The sequence below is a fragment of the Gymnoscopelus braueri genome (assembly GCF_963280865.1).
Source record: "Gymnoscopelus braueri genome assembly, chromosome: 13".
Taxonomy (NCBI): domain Eukaryota; kingdom Metazoa; phylum Chordata; class Actinopteri; order Myctophiformes; family Myctophidae; genus Gymnoscopelus; species Gymnoscopelus braueri.
In genome coordinates, this window is record NC_137615.1 from 31,722,430 (window position 1) to 31,748,336 (window position 25,907).

The following is a 25,907-nucleotide window of genomic DNA, read 5'->3' on the forward strand; positions in this document are numbered from 1 at the left end:
ATTAAACTCCTCTAGGAGAGTCCGTGATAGCTGCTGAAAGCTGGGGTGCTTGGCTGCTTGCAACCATATTCGGGAAGAAAGATTATTCTGCCTTAAGTAGCTGTGAGGGGTCAAACTAGTTTTTTTTTCATGATTTTGAAACCAATGCAAGCATTTGTTTTGCACAAAAACTGACACTCTTTTTCCAGCTGCAAAACAGTTTTTTCTTTGCATTATAATTTTTTTCTTATCGTGAAAATAAATATTTCTGGGTGCATGTAAATTAAAAAGTAGCTTTATTAGTTTATTTCAATTTCTCAAATAGTTGTAACAATCCGCGGACCCGCCAGCAGGACCTCTGCCTAAATATCATTTTAAAGGTACAAGTCTTGTGATTAAAATGAACTATTCCAAGATAGTATCAAAACCGACGCAACAATCAACACCGAAGTCCGACACAAACAAAAACATTCACAAAGCTGCAGCGACTTGTTAAAAGTTGAATTCTACTGCACCAGTATGAAACATTTCCAAAACAATTATGTTCTTACTTCAGGGAAAAGTGATACGTGATATATAGTCCAAACCACTTTTTCCCATCAAGCACCCCACAGAAACCCCCATAGGGCATAGCAGTGGCGGCCATTTTGTGCTTCCACAAAAAAAAAAAGGCCATTAATTCTTCCCATAGATTTCCAAAAAATATTTATATCAATTATTTTAAGCCTAGAATCAAGCCATCCAGGCTACAGGTGAATCATGACCATTTCTTTTCATTTTCCACAGAATCAAATGTTTTATGGTCATGGGCTAGGTAAGGCTTCATACTGTGGCCACATTGTGTTTTCCAGCTCATATATGATAATAGCAGTGTTATAAAGGCATCTATTTATAGAAAATATTTAGGCGAGAATTCAAAACCTTCTATTCCAGTAAGTTCAAACTTGAGTATAACTCAATGTCAGTTGCATATAGAGTTGATTCTTTTTGCTGGGGAGAAACTTCGAAGTGTTACCTTCAAAATGAGACCATGCCCATGCATTTATTCCAGATGGTTCAAGAACAACAATCAATTTACTTTGGGTATGCTGTATATAGGCATTTTTTGCAAATTATACAGGATTGTTAACAGGATGAGACTGAGTGAGTTTGGAGTGTCAGGTGCTATAAAAAGTCATTTGCAACCCTCTCCTGTGTGAATCATGGACAGACACAATAGTCTAGGAATATTAAAAAAATCTGGAAACTTCCTTACCAAGACATTAAAGGTATCTCGTAACACATTTCCAAAAATGTAAATTCAACTCCCCTAGGGGAACCTGTGACAACTGCTGAAAGTTGGGGTACCCAAAACCTTATCAATGAAAATTTTAAATGGTTAATCCTGCCTTACCCTTAAAGGAGAGATCCGGACATTTTAAGTGTTATCTTTGATGTGTCGCTAATCACTCACCATCATTGAAATGTACGTTGAGTTATTCCAGAGAGTCCCGTGTCGTGCAGTCTGGCGACCCCTCCGTGGCATAATGGGAGCCCGTGTATAGAGTGAAATTCGTCTATTATAACCGATGCAAAGTTAGTTTTTTCTCTGCTACTGCTCATTGTGGAGTCTCATGATACTCAAACATGCACTGAAAGTCATTCTTTATAATTTTTTTATTTTATTTTTTTAACCCAATTTTCAGAAGCTGTCATAGGTTCCCCTAGGGAATTTAAATGTTTTGGATTGTGTTACTAGACACCTTTACAACAGACATTTCTTGCTAAGGAATTTATTCAAGGTTTTTTGTAACTGGCAAATAGTTTTTGACTGATTTGGGAGGTCATTCCAGGCCTAAACCAATCGCTTAACTGGGACCAGCTGTGCTCCTTAAATTTAAGCAAACGGAAAAGGTTTAGTGCATTCCTTAACAAAGGACCCACCTTGGGATATGCACCTTGTACCTCCCTGGCTTTGGAACAGAGTGTGAACCTTACCTCCATGGTCAGACTCTCATGCTTTTACAACTTGTTGATTGAATAAGAAAAAGAGACTCAATTTCAACTTGTTTGCACTTGTTGTGTAGCACTGTTGTTAGAAAGCTAAATTCCATCTCCTGTACTGCAGCCAAGAACCCATGACATGCCATGTCTTAAAATCCACATCTGAACAAAAAAGTCTCTGCTCAGTCAACCCAAGGCATTTGCAGTCACATGATTGATACTCCAATAACGTAACATATCAATCAGTCATGTTTTGGTATCATCCAGGAGGCTTGAGTCAATGAGATTTTAAAATCCACAAGCAGATAAACCAAAATGGACGTAACGGATGACGGTTTATGTAACCAGATGTGGAGATTGTTGGTCAGGAAGAGGAGAATGGTCAACAGGTCAGTCAGAGACTGATGTTGTCGTCATCATCAGTGTCATTCAGATCATCGCCGTCAATCTGAATGGAATTAAAGGAAGTGACAGATAGGGAAAAAAAGAGTGAAGGAGATTAACATTTAAAAAAATATGTACAGCAAGAAGTAACATTTAAACTAAAGTCTTCCTGTGTACACACTTACACACACACACACACACACACACACAGACACACACACACACACACACACACACACACACACACACACACACACACACACACACACACACACACACACACACACACACACACACACACACACACACACACACACACACACACACACACGCACACACACACAGTTCCCAAAGCTAGTGATTTATCTGAAGACTAAAGTCATTTGGGCCAGTCCTATGGACATAATGGCAACAATGCCTTTTCACATCTTAACCACATAAAACCAAGTGTTCCTATTCTGGCGACGAACATTCAGTGAAATTAGCAGATCTGCAAGCTCTCAACATGTTGTGTTGCGACACGCTGTGAGCTTGTAGATCGGCAAAGAGATTTGGTGTAGAGGGAAAAAGAAGGCGGCCTAGCAGGGGCCTAGTAACCCTAGGGGACCCTGGTCAATTCTGTAGGGATTAAGTGGTTAAAGCATTGAACACACTGAATCACATATTTAACAAGCACTCTAGGTGCACACACTTGCCGATGGGCAAAGGATTGGACATCACAAACTACAAGAACATGGTCAGATTCTTCCAGATTCCAATTGTAAACATCTAATAAGTTTGCTATAATTGGGACTGGTGCAAGGCTCAACTGGGAAGTGACAGATCTGAATCATAAACCCGAGCACAATACAAGATAACGTGTGCTTGTACTGTCCATGGTGACCTGTCCTAATTTTTGCAGACCAGCTCAGATCTTGAATGTCAGTTGTCATGGCCAAATCAGGGTTAAAATCAGGGTTTAAATCTTTCTGGCATCACTTTAGAGGCCTGCAAAGTATATACATAATATGATATTTGGACAGCCTCTGTGTGGACTGGACATTAATAATTACACCTAATCATGGCCTCATGGTGGCACTATAACAGGCCACTACAGGTCATAAAATCAAAGTTTATTTTCCACTGGATTCCTTGGATCATGACGCTACCCCTTATGTAGGCCACGCTCATTTGTGTCTGACAACGTTTTCTGCAATTTTGAATCCAAACACTTTTTTTATTTTTTATATATATATATTTGTTCGGCTTTTTCTGCCTTTATTGATACGTTCGGCCGTAATTGGCTTCCAAAGTTAGAGGGAGGGCGTATTTGACAAAAAATGCAAAAAATCATGAACAAAACGTCCAAATTAGGGTTGTGTAGTCAATGCAGCACTAAAAGCTATTCCACTTTGACCCATAGGGACCACCACAAATACGAAAAAGTTGACCTTTGTTGCAAAAACATGATTTTTTGGGGATCAATCCCTTCCAAATTAATTACACATGATCTCGGAAGTGATATAATTGGCGGGCAAAATGTGTGGGAGGGGCCTATGTCTTAAAAACTAAACACCATATGAACGTAAGATCCGATCAACACCAAATTTGAATTGCATGTTGCATGGCCTCCAACGTTATTTCTCACAGAGTAGCTGTGCACCGATAGCTGCAACCCACGACTTGTGTTGGGGAAACCACACTTGCAATTTCCCCAAATTGCACCTTTCTAGTTATTATTATTATTTTATTTTAGAAATTGGGGAGCTTAGATGTATCTCTTAGTCTTATCTGTATCTATCCCATGTTTCATACAGCTGCTATATGATAAATGATTTCCCCTGCATGTTCAATAACGTTATATCTATCTGTTGCCTTTCACTTCTGTGTATTTACATAAGAACTTACTATGTTGGACTGTCTACAGAGTTCCACACTTACACAGAGTCTGGGTGTTTGCCTGACATTCAAACAACAATGTGCCAGTCTCAGCCTGGCCTAAAACACATCCATCTATTTTCCCAGAGTTTATCATAAACAGAGAAATAATGCCTACGCCTGGGTTCTTGTGTCCACTCCTTCTTGGAACTGGAGTTCAACACACAGGCAAACACACAGAGTCTGGGTGTTTGCCTGACATTCAAACAACAATGTGCCAGTCTCAGCCTGGCCTAAAACACATCCATCTATTTTCCCAGAGTTTATCATAAACAGAGAAATAATGCCTACGCCTGGGTTCTTGTGTCCACTCCTTCTTGGAACTGGAGCTCTAGATTTTCTAGATTCTGCAAATCCTAAAACATTTCCCAGCTGAACGTTCAAGATCAATATAGTTTCTGATGTTTCTTGGCAAATTTGTCAGTGATTCCCCCAACTTCTAAATATCCAGATACCCACGAAAAACCCACACGACGGCCCATCTTCTTATTCCTGGGTGGGGCTGTCACTTTCAATGGAGACCCGACTCGATTCTGATCGGAGGCGCAGCCTTCCCTTCCTTTGATTCCACCCTGCTTCGTTGCTCGAACGATCTAACTGTAATAAAGCATAAGAAAATGCCAAAAAAGAAATCTTCAAAAATCCATCTCTTAGCTAGCTATTCCTCTTCCTGTTCTTGTTCTACAGTAGACACACGGTGCTATTCTGCCACCATGAATGTGTGGCAGTGCAAACAAATATCTTGTGTCCTGTGAAACTGCATTCTTATGGAAACTCATTTCCAATACTGAATAGAAATGTAAAAAGTACTTGTGAGTACTTTCATAAAGACAAATGTAAGATAGGCATTTGTGAGAACAAATCTGAGACTTCTGAGATAAATTCACAGTTGTGAGAAAGAAACTGGTCTTCCACAAATTCAGTATTAACCACTTTAACCCAGACGTCCCAATTTTGGGCATGGCATTACAGGTGAAAGGTATGTGGGTGGGATATCTGATTTTTTTTTGTGGTTAATGGCAAACAGGAGGGCTTCTCTCAAACTGAAAACCACTAATTACTGAAGCAGGTGAATGGCAATGTAATGCACTAAATCGCGCACGCACACAGCTGTACACACATATACTATGCTTGTCAAAAGAAAAAGAAGGAGCCAGCAGGTAGCAGCCACTTAGATTAAGAGCTTGTGCTGTAAGAATGGCCGTAAAGTGCTTTTGTAAATAAATAGTTAAACCTGCACACCTGTATCGTTGTACCTGTATCACCTGCATCCTCAACTGGGTGATGATCCCTCTGAAAAAGAAATTACAAGCATGAAACAGGCAAAGTTGACTGTTTTTAAAACTATAACAGAAAATGTATGTTAGGGCTCCACTGTAGCTGAAGGCTACCTGAAGTGCCTTGCTCATATTAGTAGTTCAGGAGGTAGAGTGGCGCTTGGTAATCGGAAGGTTCCCGGTTCGATCCCCGGCTCCCCCTGGGTTAGTGTCAAAGAGTCTTTGAGCTAAGCAGGTTGATGCATTCCATGGTTTCATCTGCTGTCGGTGTGTGAATGTGTGTGTGGATGGGTGAATGTAATGCACATTGTAAAGCGCTTTGGATAACAGTTATATGAAAGCACTATTTACCATTTTTACACACACACACACACACACACACACACACACACACACACACACACACACACACACACACACACACACACACACACACACACACACACACACACACACACACACACACACACACACACACACACACACACACACACACACACACACACTCACCCTGCGAGCGTAGGATTGTATCCTCGGACGAAGCACCAGGACAGCGTTGAGGATCAGAGAGAGGCACAGACAGATGGACAAGACTGCCAAAAAACAAAGAAACCAGAAGCCTGTTGCCATCATTACTGTAATATCCTATTATGGTATTCCACATTCCTTCCCCACCAAATAATCTAGCTAACCCTGACCCCAGAGTAACCCAAACCCCAAAATAATCCTAACCACCATAATCCTATTACAATATCAGTTATGGTACCAGTCAGATGTTTGGATGTTGCATCTGATCCAATTAATCTTTCATCATCTTTGTGTCTTGTACAGTGTTGGGGGTAACTCATTACAGTAACGAGTCGTTACTGTAATACATTACCAAATTGTGGTAACGGGTAATATAACGCTTTACCGAAACGCCAATCAGTAATAAATTAGAATTACTATTATAATTAGCCAAGTTACTTGCCGCGTTACCGACCAGGGTCCCATCGTCCCGTTTTGAACCAATATGGGACGCAATTTGTTCCGAATTTTTTTCATAAACATCCCCCCCTGTCCATCAGCACTGAATTTAACAGTAATGAACAAAATAAAACACAAGGAGAAGGCCAGTAAGTTTGTCGTAGGACCCAGGTTGGACCTCCGGTGCCATTATGTTCAGTCTGCGCTCTATGCTGCTGCCCGCACTGTCAGGTGGAAACGGTAAACGGAAGACTCGCCCCTAAACATGTCACCCCCATTTCTTTCGCAGACAAGCGGTTCTTGTATTCTTGTATTTGTTTTACTGAGGATAAGGTTAGAAATATAGTTTTACTGAGGTTAAGTTTAGGAATAAGGTTAGGTTTTGGCACCGTTTTACTGAGGTAACGTTTAGGAATAAGGTTAGGTTTAGTTTAGGCATAGTTTACTGAGGTTAGGTTTAGGAATACCGCCGGATTTCCCCCGGGGCGACTGTGCTTTGGGGCGAGTGTTTTGGTATATATATATGCGCCTGGGTATTTGGAACGATGATAGCTTAGTAAGCCTAACTCCACCACATCTCCACAACTGTAGAGAAAACGCACGCTAAAGTGAATGCGTTAACATGGTGGTCTGTCTGATCAAACAGCATGCCCAAAACAAGGCAAACAGTCCCGTAACGTCCCGTCACTTCACGTCACGTCACGTCACGTCACGTCACGTCACGTCACGTCACGTCACGTCACGTCACGTCACGTCACGTCAGAAAAACAGAACACCCCAGCAGCAGTGTCACACAGGTGGCTATACCAAGCATCTCCTGATCAGAACATCTTGTTCTAAATGTGATCAATCTGATCATTTTCGTTGCGTATTTAATAGCAAATAGGTGTCAATGCTTACTAGGAATACAGGATAGGTGGGCACAATAAGCACATCTGGGCAACTCGATGTAAAATTGGCTATTTTGTCCAAAATATAAAGAAATTATGATGGGATTTGTTTACTCTGTTTTAAGTCGAATAAATAAACATATGAAGATAAACTATATGAAGATAAACTATGAGCATACAATATAATGACATTATTTATTTATTGATTATTATTTTATTTTTATTTAAAAAAAAAGGGCATTATTGTAAAAAAAAAGTAATTTAAAAGTAATAAGTAATTTAATAAATTACTCTTGCTAAGACAGTAATATGTAACAAAATATATTACTTTAAAATGAAGGTAATAAGTAATATGTAATTAAATTAATCTATTAAAAATATAAAGTAACTTGCCCAACACTGGTCTTGTACTGGTATTATCTTCAACGTAGGAAAATACATATAACATTAGGAAAAGAGGAAAACATTTATAAATGCATTCATCATGCATTACAACATTACAGCAACAAATTACATAATTAATTATTAATTAAACAGCTCTCTCTGAGTCATGTAATGTACAGTATACAGTACGGTACAACTATGGAGAAAAATAGACCCCGAACACAAAGACTGTGTGCAAGTGCTATCTACAGACAGAACATACTGTGTGTAAATATATATACATCTATATCTATACTGTATATTTAATCTAAACTGCCCACAAAAAGTTCGGAAACTTAATTTTTGGGCGATTATTTCTCCCCTTTAATAATACCAATTGGTATTGTATTTTATATTATTTTTATCGTTGATTAGTCACCTTTACAACGAGGTACAGCTTGTAAGGATTGTGCAATCGTGGAATGAGCAACACAGCTAAACGTGTAGGTAGCGCCCCCAATAAATGTGCCAAAATCCCCCAATATGCTTCTGTTGATAATCGCTCTTGTTTTGAGTGATCTGCCAGTCACTCAGGTGCCAGTCACTGGCACCTAAGCATGGGTCATGCAACTTTGTTTGTTTATGCTCCAAGCAGCAGCACTGCCCCCATGGAAACATGGCAGATTTGTCGTGCAAACATTGCAATAGGGCAAGTGGAAGCATGTTGCATGAGAAATAATCGCCCAAAGTTAAGTTTCCGAACTTTTTGTGGGCAGTTTATATTATATTATATTATATAAATGTAATAGCTCACTGGTGTCACCGGTCTGTATGTCTGTACTGGTACTGGTATTATCTTCAACGTTGTGTACTGTAGGAAACATAGGAAAATACATATAACATTAGGAAAAGAGGAAAACATTTTGCATTCACTGCATTCAACATTACAGCAACAAATTACATTATTAATTATTAATTATTCTCTCCCCTTTGTTGCACAAATAAGTTAACCATCTCAAACGTTCACTCACAGTAGTAGGGCCATACTTGGGGTTTGTAACCCAAGGAAACATGCCTAAAAGACTTCTTTGGACAGCCTCTGTGTGGATTTATATTAGGCTTCAACATATAAAGAATATGTTAAGAAATTGATTCAGCTGAATTAAGTTAACTGGGTTGCCCAGTTTTGCTCAAAGCTATGTGTTAAAATGTGGCTTCTAGACAACATAGGTTAGCATGAAGGTTTTTAACTAATATTTATGCATGCTGGGGACTCTAATGGCTTGAGTAATGCAAAAGACTATAAGCAAAAGTGAAAGTACAACTCTGCTAAATGTTCAATAAACAACATTTATACACAATACACTTTTGCTTGGTTATATTTCTAACAAGGTGTGTGCCTGGGTAGCTTGGTCAGTAGAGTGCTCCACTTTGAGTCACAAGGTTCTGGGTAACTAACCAAATTATATGGTGGAATTAGAGACAAATAACTTGAATGGTTAATGAACATTTTGATACAGACAGTTCTGCTGATATGCCCTCCTATTTTCCTCCTTTCTCTATTTCTTCATTTTTCCACTTCCACTTACTGGCCCTGACCATTGCTGCACAGCAGCTATAATATCCTTTTCTTATTGAGAATGGGATCCATTGATAACGCAATGTTAGTTCACCTGCTCACACTCACACCTGTTCACAACAGTGCTGGTCTCAGGGTGGGCAGAAAGCAAAACCAACCAATAATGTGTTGTTTCTTCTAAAAGCAAACATTTTGACCAATTTGTAACATGTACCTATTCTTTATTTCCAGCCTATATTGAGGTTAGGGAGAGGGAGGGGCCTATATTCATAGCGGCTTGCAGGGAGTGCCTATGGATTTGCGTTTAATTTCTGCCCCTGAGGAAGAGGTACTGTATATTTGTGGGAGAATGGGATTCTTGAGCTGTGCTTTGATGACAATAACAATGAATCAAACAGAAAGTAAGGGTGAATTACTGAGCAACGGCATCACATCTTTGCACACACCATCTGCAGAATTAGCAACAGTTTGTGCATCTGTTGCTTTAGTTTTCAACATAAACACAACCCACCCTAGCACTATGAATACAATAGTTACTGTGTATCATTGAATATCTCATCGCAACTTTACTATTACAATACTGTACATGTTAGTTCATGTACTAGTCTGCAGGGATTCTATAGACCTGATCAGAATATTTATAAAAAAGCGTGTAGAGTGAGAGTGATCATTATTATATTAAGTGTCCAGAACATTAGCTATGTCTAGTTTGTCAAACTGTGGATATTTAGAACAAAATAATATATTTCTAAAAGTGTCCTATTCATCCAGCAGTAAAATGTAATACTGATCCAATGGGTTATCTACCCGGATATAAATTTTTGGTTGTGGTGATTTGGTCTATAATCAATACATCTGATTTACAACGCAGGAAAGGAACTTAAAGTATCTGCTTTTTATGATATAAAGTACTTACATTTTTGCAAACCATCCGGTTTATCTAGAGGAAAAAAAAAATGTAACTGATATTATTAGAGTTACAAACTTACAGTAGAACCACATAACCCAGAAGTTTGTAGAATGTGAGTTACAACTTAAAGGAGAATTTTGGACTAAAGTTTTCTTACCTTTTCTTAGCCTTAGGTTAGATCACATATTTTAATAGTTTTTTTTTTTTTTTTTGATCTGACGTTCATAGTGACAGAACACTATGCAACCAAAAAAAAAACAGAAGTCTCGCTAGACGAGATTGAAAACTCGAGATTTCAATCTCGTCTAGCGAGACTTCTGTTTTTTTTTTTTTTTTGGGACTGTTCTGTCACTATGAACGTCAGATCTCACCAAAAAATAATTAAAAAAAAGCTATTAAAATATGTGATCTAACCTAAGGCCTATCCGCGCACCTTTTAAGCTGTGGCGGCTCAGGGGTGGAGTTATGAAAGTTTTCTACTGTACCATTCATCCTAAGATATCATAACGTCATAGAAAAGGTAAGAAAACTTTAGTCCAAAATTCTCCTTTAAGCAACCACAGAAAACTTCAGAAGCTGAATCCTGTATGTATTGAGATCTCAGTAATATACCATTGAATGATAAGAAAGGTGGGAGAGAAAAATGAAAATGTTTTAAGGAGCAACAGCTCTCTCTGAGTCATGTAATGTAATGTAATGTAATGTACAGTATACAGTACAGTAAAACTATGGAGAAAAATAGACCCCGAACACAAAGACTGTGTGCAAGTGCTATCTACAGACAGAACATACTGTGTGTAACTATATATAGATCTATATCTATACTGTATATTTAATCTATATTATATTATTATATAAATGTAATAGCTCACCGGTGTCACCGGTCTGTATGTCTGTTGATGTTGAAATCGATGTGACTGTCTCTGTTGTTGTTGATGTTGGTCTTGTTGTAATTGGTTGTGTTGATGTTGTATGTTTTGCTACTTGTGTTGCTGTTGCTGTGGTCAGTGAGGGTGTGGTTTGAGGCACAGTTGATGCAGGTGTAGATCGACCTAAAATAACAGATTCATCATTTGTATATGATTTAACCTTGAACAAATTCTTATTTAAATGGCGGCCTGGCAAAAAGGCAAAACTTCTTGAGGGAAGGGAGTACGTATGTCAATACCGTATGTCAAAAGTGTAAAAAGTAAAAAGTTATAAAGACAGCACACATCCAGACATTTCCAACACACCCAATACTTAAATAAAATAACAGTTATCATGATGATAGAGGAGACTAACCACTTAAGCCCTATTTAACAACAACAACAAAGCCAATATATAAGCTCACAACACAACACAACGCATCGCAACACAAGCTTGTATATGTGCTATTTTGGAAAATGACTATAGTTTTGAAAACGTTTCACCTATAATCACATGCCCAAAATAGGGATGCCAAGGTTAAAGTTTAAGAACAACGTTTAGAGTGACCACATTCTTTAACGGGACACAATCACACTTTTGTTGTGCATTTCAGTTAATTGTTGATTAACCTGCCCATTCACACGTCACACTGCTCTCTGCCATGTGAAGTGGTCATATTTAGAGACAGAATGAGCATCAGGGACTATTAGCTTCGATGGGACTATAGTTATGCATCAGAAAAGTGGAACATTGGCGAATGAGGGAGGGAGCAGGGCTGTTCTGGCTGGGCCTGATGATAAGACGGAAAAAAAAATTGGTGAAATGCACCTAACAAGGGACACCCTTGTTGGTTTTGGTCTTTGGGTGAACATGGGAGAGATTGGATCTCTTCCTGTCTTTCCTGTGAACGTGCTGGCATAGAAGCGCCCTGTGGGCATGGTGGGTACTGCTGGGAAGAATGTCAGAGTGGGCTCAAAGTGGAACCGTGAGGGTGGATAGGTAGAACGGAGGAGAGGGGGACAGATTTTTTTTTTATTCCATCTGAAAGACCCAAGGGTTTAACATTTTGGTTTTCCCTGGGCCTAGTGTGGTAGTGGACAAATGATCCCAGGAGCTGGACAATAATGTTTTTATGGGACTCTAAATGTTAAGCTCATTGTGAGAGTATAATGGCCATCACATTATACACAAATGACTGTTTCAGCCCCTCACCCACCAACATCACATACTTTAAATACTCTGATGACACTGCCATTCTTGGACTGCTCATCTTCTGCTATTACTGTACAAAAGTATTATTCAACCCGTTTTGTTGTATTGTTCCGCATGTTTTTTCACCATACTGTCCATGCCAAACAGAAACAAACTTTACAGTATCACCCGTATTGCCTCCAAAATCATCGGACTTCCCATACCCACACTTGCTGATATGAACAATAAGTCCATCACACGCTTAGCACTTTCAATAACAAATGACACTGATCATCCCCTGTATCGCTACTTCATGCCATCTGGTCGGAGATACAGAACCTTAAAATGGAAAAAGGTTACTTTTAGCAGGAGTTTTGTCCCCTCAGCCATCGCGGCATTAAACCAACTGCCCCGTCCATAAGAGGGTTTTTCTGTGTACAGTGGGGACCTCATGTCTTTGTCTTTGTGATATGTTGTTTTTGTTGTTATGTTTGTTTTTTTGTTTTTGTTGTAACGAACAGACCTGTGAAGACAATTTTCCCCTTGGGGACAATAAACGATATTATTATTATCACGTGGCCAGGAATGAACTCCGCTAGCCTTGTGGCTGGTCTGGGGGCTAAAGGGGCTCATTCTTTAGTTTATACAAACATTATTTACAGTACAATCCATATTGACAGAGAAAAATCCCCTGTTTTAAGCCTGTTTCTGTATTCCTACATTTCCTATGATGAACTTCACGGGCAAGCATCTACCTAGTAGAAAACATAATACAGTATCTGAATTTTACATCAAATAAACCTACAACAATCATAGACTATGTTGAAAATCGGGATAGTGTCCCTTTAATGCTAGTAAAAATTGTATAAGTTAAATATTTTAGTAGGATCATTGCTTCTGTAGCAGTTAGCCCTGCAGAGATACGTAATACAAATATACACTTTTTCTTGTAGTTCAGAAAGCTGTAAGAGATAATGTGTAGGATACTCACTGGTCATAGATGTTACTGCTGTGCACTGAAAAAGCTTATCTGCAAAAGATGAGGTCCAAGTTACAGTATGTTAAATATGAATGACTTAAGTCACGCACGCACGCACGCACGCACGCACGCACGCACGCACGCACACACGCACGTGACACTGACAGGAAGAGAGACACACAAAGGAAGAAGAGAGAGAGAGATACATTATTTAGGGTTAGCACAATCTAAGCCAATGCAGGAACAAAAGTAAAATGAGATATAGTCAGTGAAAGTAAAACATATACATTAAATTCCTTTCAGATCAGCTTTTGACGATAGTGGATCACATCAATGGAACCACCTATTTTTTTAAAAACATTGTGATGTGCAAAACCACCAGTAAAATGGAACAATATAAACAGTAATCATCTTCCTTTGGTTCCATATTTCTTTTTTTAAGAGTCATTATACAGTGTGCACCCGGAAAGTAAATAGAAAGAGAAAAAGTTGGATGCATGTAAAAAACATTTCAGTGCGGTGCATAAGGCTTAGTTGAGTGTCTATACGAATGCAATTTATTGGCCTGTGTTCGGGGGAGGGAAGCCAGGCGGGTTGGGCTGATCTGGGAACTCAGATTAGGGCATTGTATAAAATAATATACTGTATGTATAAGAAATGAAATAGTCCTTCAATGGTGTACAGGGGATAATTATTATAGTTACTATGTATAGTATTTAATAATAAGGGTAATAATAATAATAAGGGTAATAATAATAATAATAATAATAATAATAATAATAATAATAATAATAATAATAATAATAATAATAATAATAGCTGTGTCTGCAATAGAACTAATAGCATTAATATTAGCCTAGTAGTATTGGTAGTGGCCTCATTACAAGCACCATTACACACCATCCTGACATACAGTGACGTGAGCGAGAAAAAGTAATTAAAGGTAGGGTAAGTGATTTGCAATTATTCAAATAATTGCAAAATGGGTCTATGTTCTGATAGTGCTCGTTACTATAGAGTGTCCTGTCCATATAAGCCCAGCAAGCACAGTCAGGACCCGGACCAATCAGTGACGTCTCGATTGGGGCTAGATCAAGTCAAACCAAGACAAGTCAGATCTGGCCCAGAATATCACCTGATTTCAACCAAAATTAATCCTGACCACAAAAACGTCACTTCCAGGACGTCATCTAAACACTTCTCATCACCCAAAATTGCTGTCCAAATGTCCATATGATGTCCCGGTGATGACGTCCTGTAAATGACGTAAAGATCATCCCCATATGGGCTGTGATCTGGCCTAGTCCTGAACGTCACCGGGGTGATGACCGGGCGTCATCATAACGTCATCATGACGTCATTGTGCTTACTGGGAGGAGTCTCCATGTCTCTCCAGCTCTTTATAAAACAGAAAATGCATTTTCGTTTCAGTTTCATTTCCAATTTTATCCAATCAGGATAGAGAACTCAATCAGGATTAAACAAGTGAAATTGGAAGTGATGACACTAAGTAAAGAGCAGGCAAAATTAGAACTGGAACACTATAAAAATAAAGCTTAAAATGGGTACTTTCTTCTGATTGGCTGAGATTTTGACACCTACCAGAAAATGTATTTTCTGTTTATTAACACATTGACCGCCAGAGGTTAATCTCATAATGTACTCACCAGTGCCAACGTTTTATTGTTGTTTTTTGTTTTTTTCACGTCACCACAGATCTTGTTAAAATCCTTAAGATTGAGCTGTGCACTGTTTGTAAACATCGCGGAGATCTCACTGCTTCTACCAGTGAAGACCACGTGTCAAACGGAGCCGCCATGTTTGAGTTCTGACCGTTTAAGTTAACATGGGAAATGCGAGGATGAAAAACTACATGTTTACAGGGGCTTTTACAGGGGTTATTGTGTACGACTTAGAATGGAGGCAGACGGGAAACAAAAAACGTGATCGCACTTCCGGTCGAGATCGGGTGGTGTTACACTGAAAATGGTCCCCCTAGAAAAAAAAAAAAAAAAAGGAAAAAGCACTACAGCCCGTAGGCTACGGGATTGGCGCTTAACCGTTGGATTTAACGGCCCGTAGAACTACGGGCCCGGCGGTAAATGTGTTAAAGAGCTGGAGAGACGGGGAGACTCCTGTTACTGAACAAACACTCTATAGCAATGATTACTATCAGAATATAGTGCTTAAACCTTTAAAAAAAATACTTTTTGTTTTAACCCAAAAATATCACTTACCCTACCTTTAAAAGGCATGTTTCAATCATACTGTCCTCAGGTAACGTGAGCGACACTGCGCTGTGCAGCGATGACGTCCAATCATCAAATATTTGCTCGCTGTGTCTCTAATTGAGTGAGTGTTCATCCTATTCCTTTCCTCTCATTAGTTATTCATTAGTTAATTTGATTGGTTCTGGCTATGTCGTCACACCATGGTCGACAATACATATCAGGACAGTTTGCTGTGTGATTTTGTCACCAGATCGTTCGCTGGCAATCAGGATGGGTTGTAAGTAGAAAGTGTTATGTTCTTAACTATATCAATCAATGAATATGATGAAATCTTCTTTACCTTCAACATCCTTCTCTTCAGCAATCATAACGCGGAGGGTAGAGCCACTCACATAAAATCTATTTGTATTCATGTCAGCATCAGCCAAAGAAGAGTTATCACAGTCTTCCTGTGTTAGAAAGGAGAAAAAATAGATGGAAGTTTAAGTAAGCTGTGCATTAAGTAATAAACACGCACGCACGCACGCACACACACACACACACACACACACACACACACACACACACACACACACACACACACACACACACACACACACACACACACACACACACACACACACACACACACACACACACACACACACACACACACACACACACACACACACACACGTGTGTTGGCCTTGTAATCTAAACTAAATATGTCAGGAAAAAGTTTTCCATGAATGTTCAATTAGAAGATATCAATATCAAAGATATCAAGCATATCAGAGAATGTACCATTGTTTTGGATCCCATAGCAATACGCAATCTCTCCCAGATAACAACATTTGTTCTTCGACAATCAAGCTACAAAAAACTTAGAAGATGGCTTTGAAGAGGAAATGGTAGATTCCAAAAAATTTATCAAAAACAAGCAAAACCTGGCCCGGACCTGGCCTAGAGGTTCGGGCACCTAGGCTCATAAGCAGCCTGACGGCGCACCAGGGTTCGAGTCCCCATCCTGACGGTCTTTCCTGCATGTCTCTCCCCCTGTTTCCTGTCCATCTCTACTATGAAACTATAAATAAAGGCAGAAAAAGGCCCAAAAATATCTAAAAAAGAAACAAACAAGCAAAACCAATCTCCAAGGGATTTCTTTTTGAAAAATTACCATCACACACACATGGCTGATATAGCCTTCCGAATAAATCATGAATCAAAAACAGAATGAGATTGACCATGGGACAAAACAGCATGAGTCATCTGACTCACTGGATTTCATAACAGATTTAACAGATTTGAATACTAATGCACCTCACAAACCTAATTGCCTTGCTTTAATAGTGATGTCAAAAGTACTGCATGTAAAACCATTATTTATTCAGCTGAGAGTGAAACGAAGCAAGAGCTCCTCTCTCCATCACACCCAGTCTCGCACACATAGGCTTTCACAGACAGACAGGCAGGCAGACAGACAGACAGACAGACAGACATTCTGTCTCACCTCGAAGCAGGTTCGTAGTAAGTTACACGTGGAAAAATCGTCGTCATTTCGTTTATGCTTATGCTCTTCACAGCATAACCTATTCAGGAGGTGTTTTACATCAACCTGTATACAGTAACAGAATTCATCATTGATAATATGCATTAATTAAGTATTTTCAGTAATTCATTAATTAATTCATTCATTCATTCATACATACATACATACATACAAACATAGACAGTCTTAACTTGGCAGAGGACAGACAGACAGACAGACAGACAGACAGACAGACAGACAGACAGACAGACAGACAGATGGATAGATACCTTTCCATCGTTCCTTTTCTTAACTTGAAACAGGTCAGGTAGGCTTGTGTTCTGCTTGTGTTCAAAGAAAAAATTGTCCCAATTACAGTGATCATGGATATACTCAACTCATATTACTTACTTCCACCCACGCATTATCCTATCATGCCATTTTGTTTCCTTACCATTTATATTCTACTTGACTAGATTATTTTTTTAGAGGTACTGTGTGTCAGTAGTTCTCAACCTGTGGGTCGGGAGTCGGGACTCCACATGATTTTGATGACAGTAAAGTGACAATTTAATACCCCCCCAAAAAATGGAAAAAAGACCATTACTACATAAAAAATAATCAACAAACTATAAAAACTGGTCAAACATTAGCCAAATTGTCAAATAATATACTGTAAGAGGCAAAAAAGAAAAAGAAAATAGCTGATCTAGATTGGCTATTTTAACAATATTTATCTGTGGAACGGAGTCAAACTAAATGTAATACCTCAACGCCTACAATTTGAAGTGCTTGTCAGGATGTGGGGGTCCCCAGTTCAAATATGATCATTTTATTTTGGGGGGTCCCCAGTTCAAATATGAATATTTTGGGGGGTCGCGGCCTGAAAAGGTTGAGAACCACTGCTGTAAGTAACCACGGGAACACACTGCCATGCGGATGCTGTCAATGCACTGAATGGGACATTATCACGTTTAATCAGACAATTGATTGGTCTAAGTAGGTGAGATACTGAACTATCAACGGGGCTCAGTCAAGCCCCCAGAGCCGCGGTAGAACAGTGAAGCGGCCGTCGCCTGGAGGTCAATCTGAGAATGCAACACTTCCGCATTTAAAATGCTACTGCACGTGCACTTTCGCCAGACTTCCGGGTGCTTCAAATGTCACTAAGCAACTTTGATGTAATGAAATGAATGAATGAAAAATGAATAGCTGGGAGCGGGCCAATCCGCCCGCTAGATATATTATAACTCTATGGGCTCAGTAGGTGTTTTGTGGGTTGATGAAAGTTGGGGCAAACACTCACCCCAAAACATGATTTACAATTCTGTGCCTATCGGTACATAACTCGGACGGCGCTGAGTCGGCTCAAGCGAACTTCCCAACGTTCGGCATGCAACTCGCTCGCTCTAGCTCACTCGGTGGTGCCTCTCGTGGCTCAAGTTAGCTTGAAACGGCGCGCCTCCGTCGCAGTCCATAACTATACTTTTTTTTTCAGAAGTAATGCTCAATGGAGTTACATTAAGGCCTCACAGATCTGTTTACATTCCCCACGCATGAAACCTGTGTTGTGATTGGTCAACAAAAACAGTTTCCAGGGGAAGTACGGTATATACGACGGAAGTCCCGCCCTACAGACACGCTCTGCATAAGGTCATAACCAGGCTTTTCTCTTCGGATATAAAAAGAGCGACATGACTGTTTGCTGGTAAGATATGGCTGTCAAAGTGTCATTCATCAAATTGACACATATAGCAGAATATTGCTGACACACCCACATCAAGAACAGCGACGGATTCAGCTTACAATACATGGAAATCTCTGTGATGATGGGAGATTTTGATAGCACCTGCTTGGAAACACTTCTGTTATTATTATTATTATTATTATTATTATTATTATTATAAGTATTATTATACTAGTGTAGTTATTGATAGAGTGGGACAGTTCATCACCCTCAGATTTAAATGAACACTCAGGATTTCCCTGTACGGAGGGGCCCCGGGAAATGTCATGGTTTATAAGTTGCATTGCTTTTTGAATTACTCCTGATAAGTGATGACAGATAAATTGCTCTGAAATGTAGTAAGAAAGAGGAATAAGATTTGAACAAAATTGCATGAATTAAGTTCAAAGCACATTATGGTTTTGAACTCAAGAATATCACTACAGACAAAGTACTACTCCAGGAGAAAGTAATAACAAATTAAGGCTTGAAGACAGAGGCAGGAAGCAAGGCAAAGAAGACGTACCCAGGCTTCAACAGTTTCGGGACACCCTGCCTCTGAGGAGTTAATCTTCATAAGAAACACCTGGCGAAACGACACACAACAACACATTTTAAAGATCCACATCAAACTGCTAATGTTTTGTCTGAAACTTTATCAATTGTATTTCTTGTCTGTATCTCCATCCCTTGCTCTCTCCAACATTGTCATCTCTCAACTTGCAGTATGAATTAGCTTTTAGTGCTGCCTGCATCAGTGTGTGACTTACGTAAAGAAAGAAGAACTTCAGGACTCCCCATGTGGACATGCTGTCACAGTCTTCATCAGGACTTGAACTGAGATAAGAGAGACAGACAGACAGATAAGAGAGTGGAAGGGTGGGGGAAGGAATTGAATTGAAAGAGCTACAGAGCGAGATAAAAAGTGAGATAAGGAGGAGAAGTGGAGCAACAAGAGAGGGAGAATGAGAAAGATGGAGAGAAAATTAGGGATGAGAAGGAGGAAGAGGGAATGAGATATGAGATATGTATATCTATATATTTCATGTTGCATGCATGGAGTTGACATTCAGTGTGTTTTTGTGTTTCTGCATATTTATTTTCCATCCTCCACACACCACACTGTGTAACTGTGAACATCAGCAGTCTATGTGTACGTGATTACTTTGTGTAACAACAATCAAGGATGTTGTACCCTTCAAAGTATCCAAACAATTGAAATTATCGATGCGAAAGTGCGGACTAGCCAACACCAACTAAGGACTCCTGAATCGCTGCCCTCCACACCCTCCTATCTGTCTAACATCAGGGTCTTGAGCTCTGCAGTGTTATCTCCGCTGTCATGTCTTGTCATGCCGCAGTGCATCTACGTAGGTGATGGTGGTGCGCCTCTTTCCTTTCATGGCTTTGGCCTGGGTTGGCTCCCACAGTGTCAGTTTGCTTGTCACCAGTTTTGGGTGCCTGACACAGTGCCCTGCCAGCCTCATCCTTCTCTCTCTGACCTTGTCTAGACCTGGCCTGTGGTACAGTAGGACCCCATAGAGGTCCACGTTTCTGATGTGGTCCTCCCATGTGACACCTAGTGCCATTCGTAACATTGTTATGTAGACGTGTCATTCACGGCCCTTTTGATTGATTGATTGAATAGTTTATTAACAGTTTGCAAAAATTACAGCGGTAAAGTTATACAATAATGCTAAAAGGATAACACAAAAAGCCCTGAGGGCTTGTTTCCATTGTGGTCCTATGTATTCAATTCATCAAGATATACAGTATAAAGACACAATTCAAATGTCCTTTCCTGCTGTGCTGTGAGTGTCCATGTCTCGGCCCCATACAGCAGCACTGACACGTGGCTGCACCCTAGGCTGAAATGCCAGCCTGACAGCGTGTCGTGGGATCGAGTCCCGTTCCCGACGACCTTTACTGCGTGTCACTCCCCATCTCTGTCCCCATTTCCTGTCAGTATACTGTCCTATCTATAAAGGCATAAAATCCCCCAAAAAGAAATCTAAAAAAAAAACAAAAAAACACTGACTCCACTGTAGCTACGAACAGCTTCCTCTTGAGGTATTCTCCCATGATGTCAGATTTTCCACACTTTTCTCATCCCATGTAAGGCTTACCAGCCAAGTGCCCTCTGGACCTTCACATCCTGTTCCATTGAAGCAGTCCAGGCCTTGAGATATTTGAAGTCCTCGACTACCTTGAGCACCGTCCCATCGGCAGTGGCAATGGTTTTGCCCTTCGGTTTTGTCCATCGTACAGAGGGTAGAATTATCATCTGGCAACACTGTCACTAATTATGAGCGCCCCAGCTACAGCTGACATGCCCACCACCTAATGCCTAGAACTATAAAAGTGTTGCTCGGAGGAAGGGTGTATTGGGAAATTACAGCATTTGTGTTTAACATAGTTGTTAGTAAGGTAATGATAAATTACTAACTTTCAGCAAAAAGGTGAACGTGATGGCTCCTAATTGGTATGGTGTATTTATGAAATGCCATTATACAAAGCGCTTTACAATGTTCATTACAGATTCACCCATTCACACACACATCCACAGACGTCAGAGGAAACAATGCAAGGCACCAAGCTGCTCATCAGGGAAAGTTAGGGATTCTTGCTCAAAGACACTTTGACACTAACCCAGGGGAAGCTGGGGATCGAACCGGGAACCTTCCCATTCCCAAGCAACCGCTCTGCCGCCCCATCGCCTACTTAAAGAGAAGAGAGCTGGGCTAATACCCTCCATATCATATAATGTCAACGACCTATAATGTAGGGTTTTATATTAGGACAGATCATAGGCGCCGATTTATGTGCGCGCTAGTGGGGGCTCAACTCGACTACTAGCCCATTTTTTTTCATTGAGTACTTTATTAACAGTTTGCCAATAGTACAGTGGTACGATTTTACAATGAATTTCCTAGGGCTTTTTATGACACACGACTCACTCATGACTTTTCAGCATGTTTCAACATTTCAGCACCATATCAACAAAGTAGGCCTAATTAATTAATGGTATTGCACCGACATTATGCAAGAAGACATTTATTGATGATCTCACAAAAGATAACCTGCTACAAGCATTAGCAGAACGCTTTATATAGGTTTTTTTTTATTATATCTTTTTGTCTATTCTAATTGTGGAGGAACCATCTCACTCACTCCCTCTCTCTGTCTCTCGTTGACTGTGCCTGACTGTGCCTGACTTGATCTGGCCGCCAGCAATAATAATACGTTTAGCTTACACTCAGAATAGCTGAATGTTTAGAGAGCCCGCCCGCGAAGCCGAAAATCCCAGGTTTTAATTCCAGCAATGTGTCGAATGCAACACTCTTGAGTTCCTCCGTGGGATGAAAAAGGTGAAAAATAAAACATGTACATATGTACATGTACAGGACAACGGTATCTATGTTAAGGAGGGGCAATATTATTAGTAACTATTCAAGTGATAGGTTTTTAGTCACACTGTCCATTACATTTTTAACCAGTGGCATCCGGTCTAGAGCCTGCTTACTCCAACACTGTATCTCTGTAAACACTCTACTTAAACACAAACACACACACACACACACACACACACACACACACACACACACACACACACACACACACACACACACACACACACACACACACACACACACACACACACACACACACACACACACACACACACACACACACACACACACACACACTGGGCAATGATGCCCATCAACAATTTGCTTCAATGTAAATATTGTTTCTGTCATGTAGAAACCTTGTGGTCCAAAACCGTTCCTTTTTTATTCCTAGTGGTTCCATATATACACATGACCATATATGGGCATAGCGGTCAATATATGTGGCTCTGGACAACTGGATCTCCATATATGCCTATATATGGGCGTATCGGGTTTGTATATGGTTATGTCTGAGTCATAGTGACATGCCTATATATGGGCATATTTTAATGTATAGGATTATTTTAAAAATATTTTTAAAATAGTGAGAATAGCTATTTTACAAGCTCACAATGCGTCACATCGCAATGCGCTGTGTGCTTGTAGATCGGCTATGTTCACTACGTTTGTGTGACACTCTTGAATGACGAAGTAGGGCATTGCCGGCATTCATTTACGAAAAAACTGTTGAAATATGGAGATACAAGGTGTCTGCATGACAGCAACGATAAATAAATATGTATTTATTTACATTAAATATATTTAATTAACATTTAAATATAGGCTCAAATTTGTGGGTCCCCTCCAATGAAGCCCTGAAAAGGACTAACGTCTGGGTTTGTGTGCAAATAAAGATTGTGTAAATTCTGTAGGTTATAGACTATATCTCCTGTACCATAAAATGTACTTTCTTGACCCACACGTGCCTTTCAACTTGAGTAGTGTGTTGGGGCGCTGAGTTGGCCCAGTCCCCAGTATGGATGTATAAATCCCCAGTTTTGCACATACAGTAAGTAGATGGCAGTGCTTGCGCAGCCTGGCAGGTTGACCAACCTCAAAGTATAGACAACTTCTCCCTGGAGCCACATGCACGCACTACCAGTAGGCCTATGCCATACACTTAAACCAGCAACAACCAGCAACAAACTCCAATATCCCATACACATAGAAACACATCAGAGAGTGCACAAGCTTCAATAGTTTTAAAACAACACTTATATCATGGCTTAAGACAAACCAATGATATGATCATTGATCTGGATCTCTGTAGGCTATGGAACCAACATAAAGATGGGGAGTATGGCTAAACTAACTATAATGCATGTTGTTGTATGGGTGATGTATTGTTTGTAAATCATGCTATCTGTCGCTATATTGTTTGTAACTATATGTAGCCTATTGGGTAGGAGACTGGGGACAAAAGTAACACTTTTTACATTTTCCTTCACAATTCACAGAATACTTGAAATATACTAGTCATCTTTTGTTTTAAGAAACATATATATGTGCCCTAATTACTAATACCATTTATAAGCTTTCACTAGTAAGGACAAGACTAAAATATTACTTTTAATGCAATAAGTAAGAGTGTTACAATTGCAATTGTAACAGTGGTTGGGGGCAATTGTAACACTGTAAAAATGAGTCATATTAACACACTTTATCTCAAACAAAAGCACATCACTAAGTAATATGTATTTTTTTTTATAATTTAACATTTTTACTTTTATATACATAATTACAATTATTTTGTATTTTTATTCAAATATTTTATTTTTCAATTTTGTTTTTTCAAATGTATCTCTATTTTTAATTTAAATGTATTTTTTACTTTGAAATGTAGTGAAATTTTGTGAAATATGTTCATTAACTAACATAAAAGTATGTAATCCCAGACAAAAAATCTGCTTGCATTGAAACCAATGCTACAACAATGTTACAATTGACAAATTAATTTGTGACCAATAACATAGAGATACAATTCATCTAAGTTTAAATCTTTAGACAGCAGAAGGAAAATATTTTACGTTTACACTTCACTACTGCTGAGATGAAATTATCATTCTATCCTTCCATAGGCAGAGAGAGGAGAGGACCCTACTGAGCATGTGCACACGAAGTCTCACCCCTCTAGTTTATTTCTAATTAGAATTATTGAGTGTGTTACGTTTGCCCCCTGTTACTTTTGACTCCAATCTCCCCTACTATAGGCTATCTTATTATTTGTATCATCTTCCTGCAGGGACCACAGACAATAGCTAAACTCGCTGTATAAAATAAATAAATAAATAAAAGTAGACCTATACATTCTCGCCATGAATTCAATTCATAAATGATTCTAGAATGTGCAATTTCGTTATCAAATAGGCCTACCATTGGTTATGTGCAAATAAAAATGTATGTTATTGGTGGTCGTGGTCTCAAATAACACGATTACGCCATTTGTAAACTTTCTTCTTTTTTTATACAACAAAAGTACATTTTCTCTCACAAACTGTCGTGTTGTGTGCAGATGTGTATGTGTGCTGGTTTCAAACAGCCTGTGATGTTTTGCCAGACATGCATGGAGCAGACGTGAGTTTTGGTGTAGCCTAGAGACGAACACATGGCGCGAATAATCAGTGGTGGAAAAATCTAAAAAGTGTCAATATTTCCCTGTAGAAATACTGTAAAAGTCCGGAATTCAAAATGCACTTGAGTAAAAGTACAAAAGTATTGATATCAAAATGTAGGTTTACAAATGTATTAAAAAAAAGTATATGGTGGTTAATGTATGTTTTGTAATAATTTAAATCTACAAAGTTAATAACTAAAGTTTTCAAATAGTTGCAGTGGAGTAAAAGTACAATATTTGCCTCTGAGATGCAGTGGAGTAGTGCGATGTGGAGTACTTAAGTGCAGTACTTGAGTAAATGTATTGAGTTACTTTACACCACTGCGAATAATAGGTCTGCCTATAATTAATCAGTCAGAGTCAGACTACTAGTGTCAGACTCGTCGTGGAAAGGCTGTCAAATCTGCGTGTAGCCGCTATACGCACTCCCGTGTGAACCATGGTGACAGAGAAGCACTCAGTGACAGACAGACAGACTGACTGACCGTCAGACAGACTGGCAGGCAGACAGACATGCGGCTGGAGAGCACTTACACACTTCTTGAGTCACTTAGTTGAGCATAAACTGCAGTGACTCGAAACTATTCTATACTGTACCAGTTGCGCATCAACAACATGCAGCAATTACAGAAAAAAAAAGAATGTGGACCTTACCGTCGTGGTGGTGGGGAAGAGGTATGCTCCAGCTCCTCTTACTGTGACCGTGTGTGACTTGTGAATGCAGCTACTTTCGATTTGATTTGTTTGCTGTCGCATTAAGTAGGCTATAACAATAATCCGCCCCTTCGTCTCGACTGTATATCTCATCTCCGGACATGATCCCACCATATGGGCCAGCGCCCACGGACGCCGTGGGAGATGGGAGTCGAGATGAGATGCTGTGCTGCTGAGGAAGCCCCCTCTCACCCCCCCGGTGTATCCACAAGTTTCCTATGGCGTTGTGGTGGGCATCAGTTCCTGTCGAAATGATAGGTATCAGGGATCAAATCGACAGGAAGTGATGCCCACAACGCCTTAGGAAACTTGTGGACAGCCTAATCTCTACCGCCC

General features: G+C 39.6%; 1 protein-coding gene across 11 annotated transcripts; it reads right to left on the reverse strand.

Moving 5' to 3' along the window:
- Positions 1-252: 252 nt before the first annotated feature.
- LOC308099062 (uncharacterized protein) lies at positions 253-25,828 on the reverse strand. Of its 11 annotated transcripts, none has more exons than XR_013934350.1 (15): positions 25,512-25,827; positions 19,562-19,697; positions 19,318-19,377; positions 17,356-17,406; positions 17,048-17,152; positions 15,899-16,007; positions 13,340-13,378; positions 11,121-11,300; positions 10,255-10,278; positions 8,574-8,630; positions 7,790-7,816; positions 6,051-6,133; positions 5,520-5,556; positions 4,719-4,860; positions 253-2,410 (listed from the first exon to the last, which is right to left on the reverse strand). XR_013934350.1 is itself a non-coding variant. In XM_080447628.1 (15 exons), the coding sequence occupies exons 2-14, from the start codon at positions 19,598-19,600 to the stop codon at positions 4,775-4,777; spliced, it is 897 nt and encodes a 298-aa protein (XP_080303754.1). In that variant the 5' UTR covers positions 19,601-19,697; positions 25,512-25,826; the 3' UTR covers positions 253-2,410; positions 4,734-4,774. The 11 variants fall into 11 exon arrangements, 9 of the variants coding, with proteins under 9 accessions (XP_080303754.1, XP_080303751.1, XP_080303752.1 ...); XR_013934351.1 differs by having other exon boundaries at positions 4,723-4,860; positions 25,512-25,826; XM_080447628.1 differs by having other exon boundaries at positions 4,734-4,860; positions 25,512-25,826.
- Positions 25,829-25,907: the final 79 nt, after the last annotated feature.

Bases quoted from the DNA above. Each gene is read 5' to 3' on its own strand.
- LOC308099062 (XM_080447625.1), bottom strand. From the start codon at position 19,600: ATGTCCACATGGGGAGTCCTGAAGTTCTTCTTTCTTTAC. The intron at 7,817-8,573 runs GTGAGCTATTAC...CCTACGTTGAAG, and splicing joins CATACAGACCGGTGACACCA to ATAATACCAGTACAAGACCA. The intron at 6,134-7,789 runs GCAAGTTACTTT...GTTTTTTGGCAG, and splicing joins CAGTACAAGACCAGTGTTGG to TCTTGTCCATCTGTCTGTGC.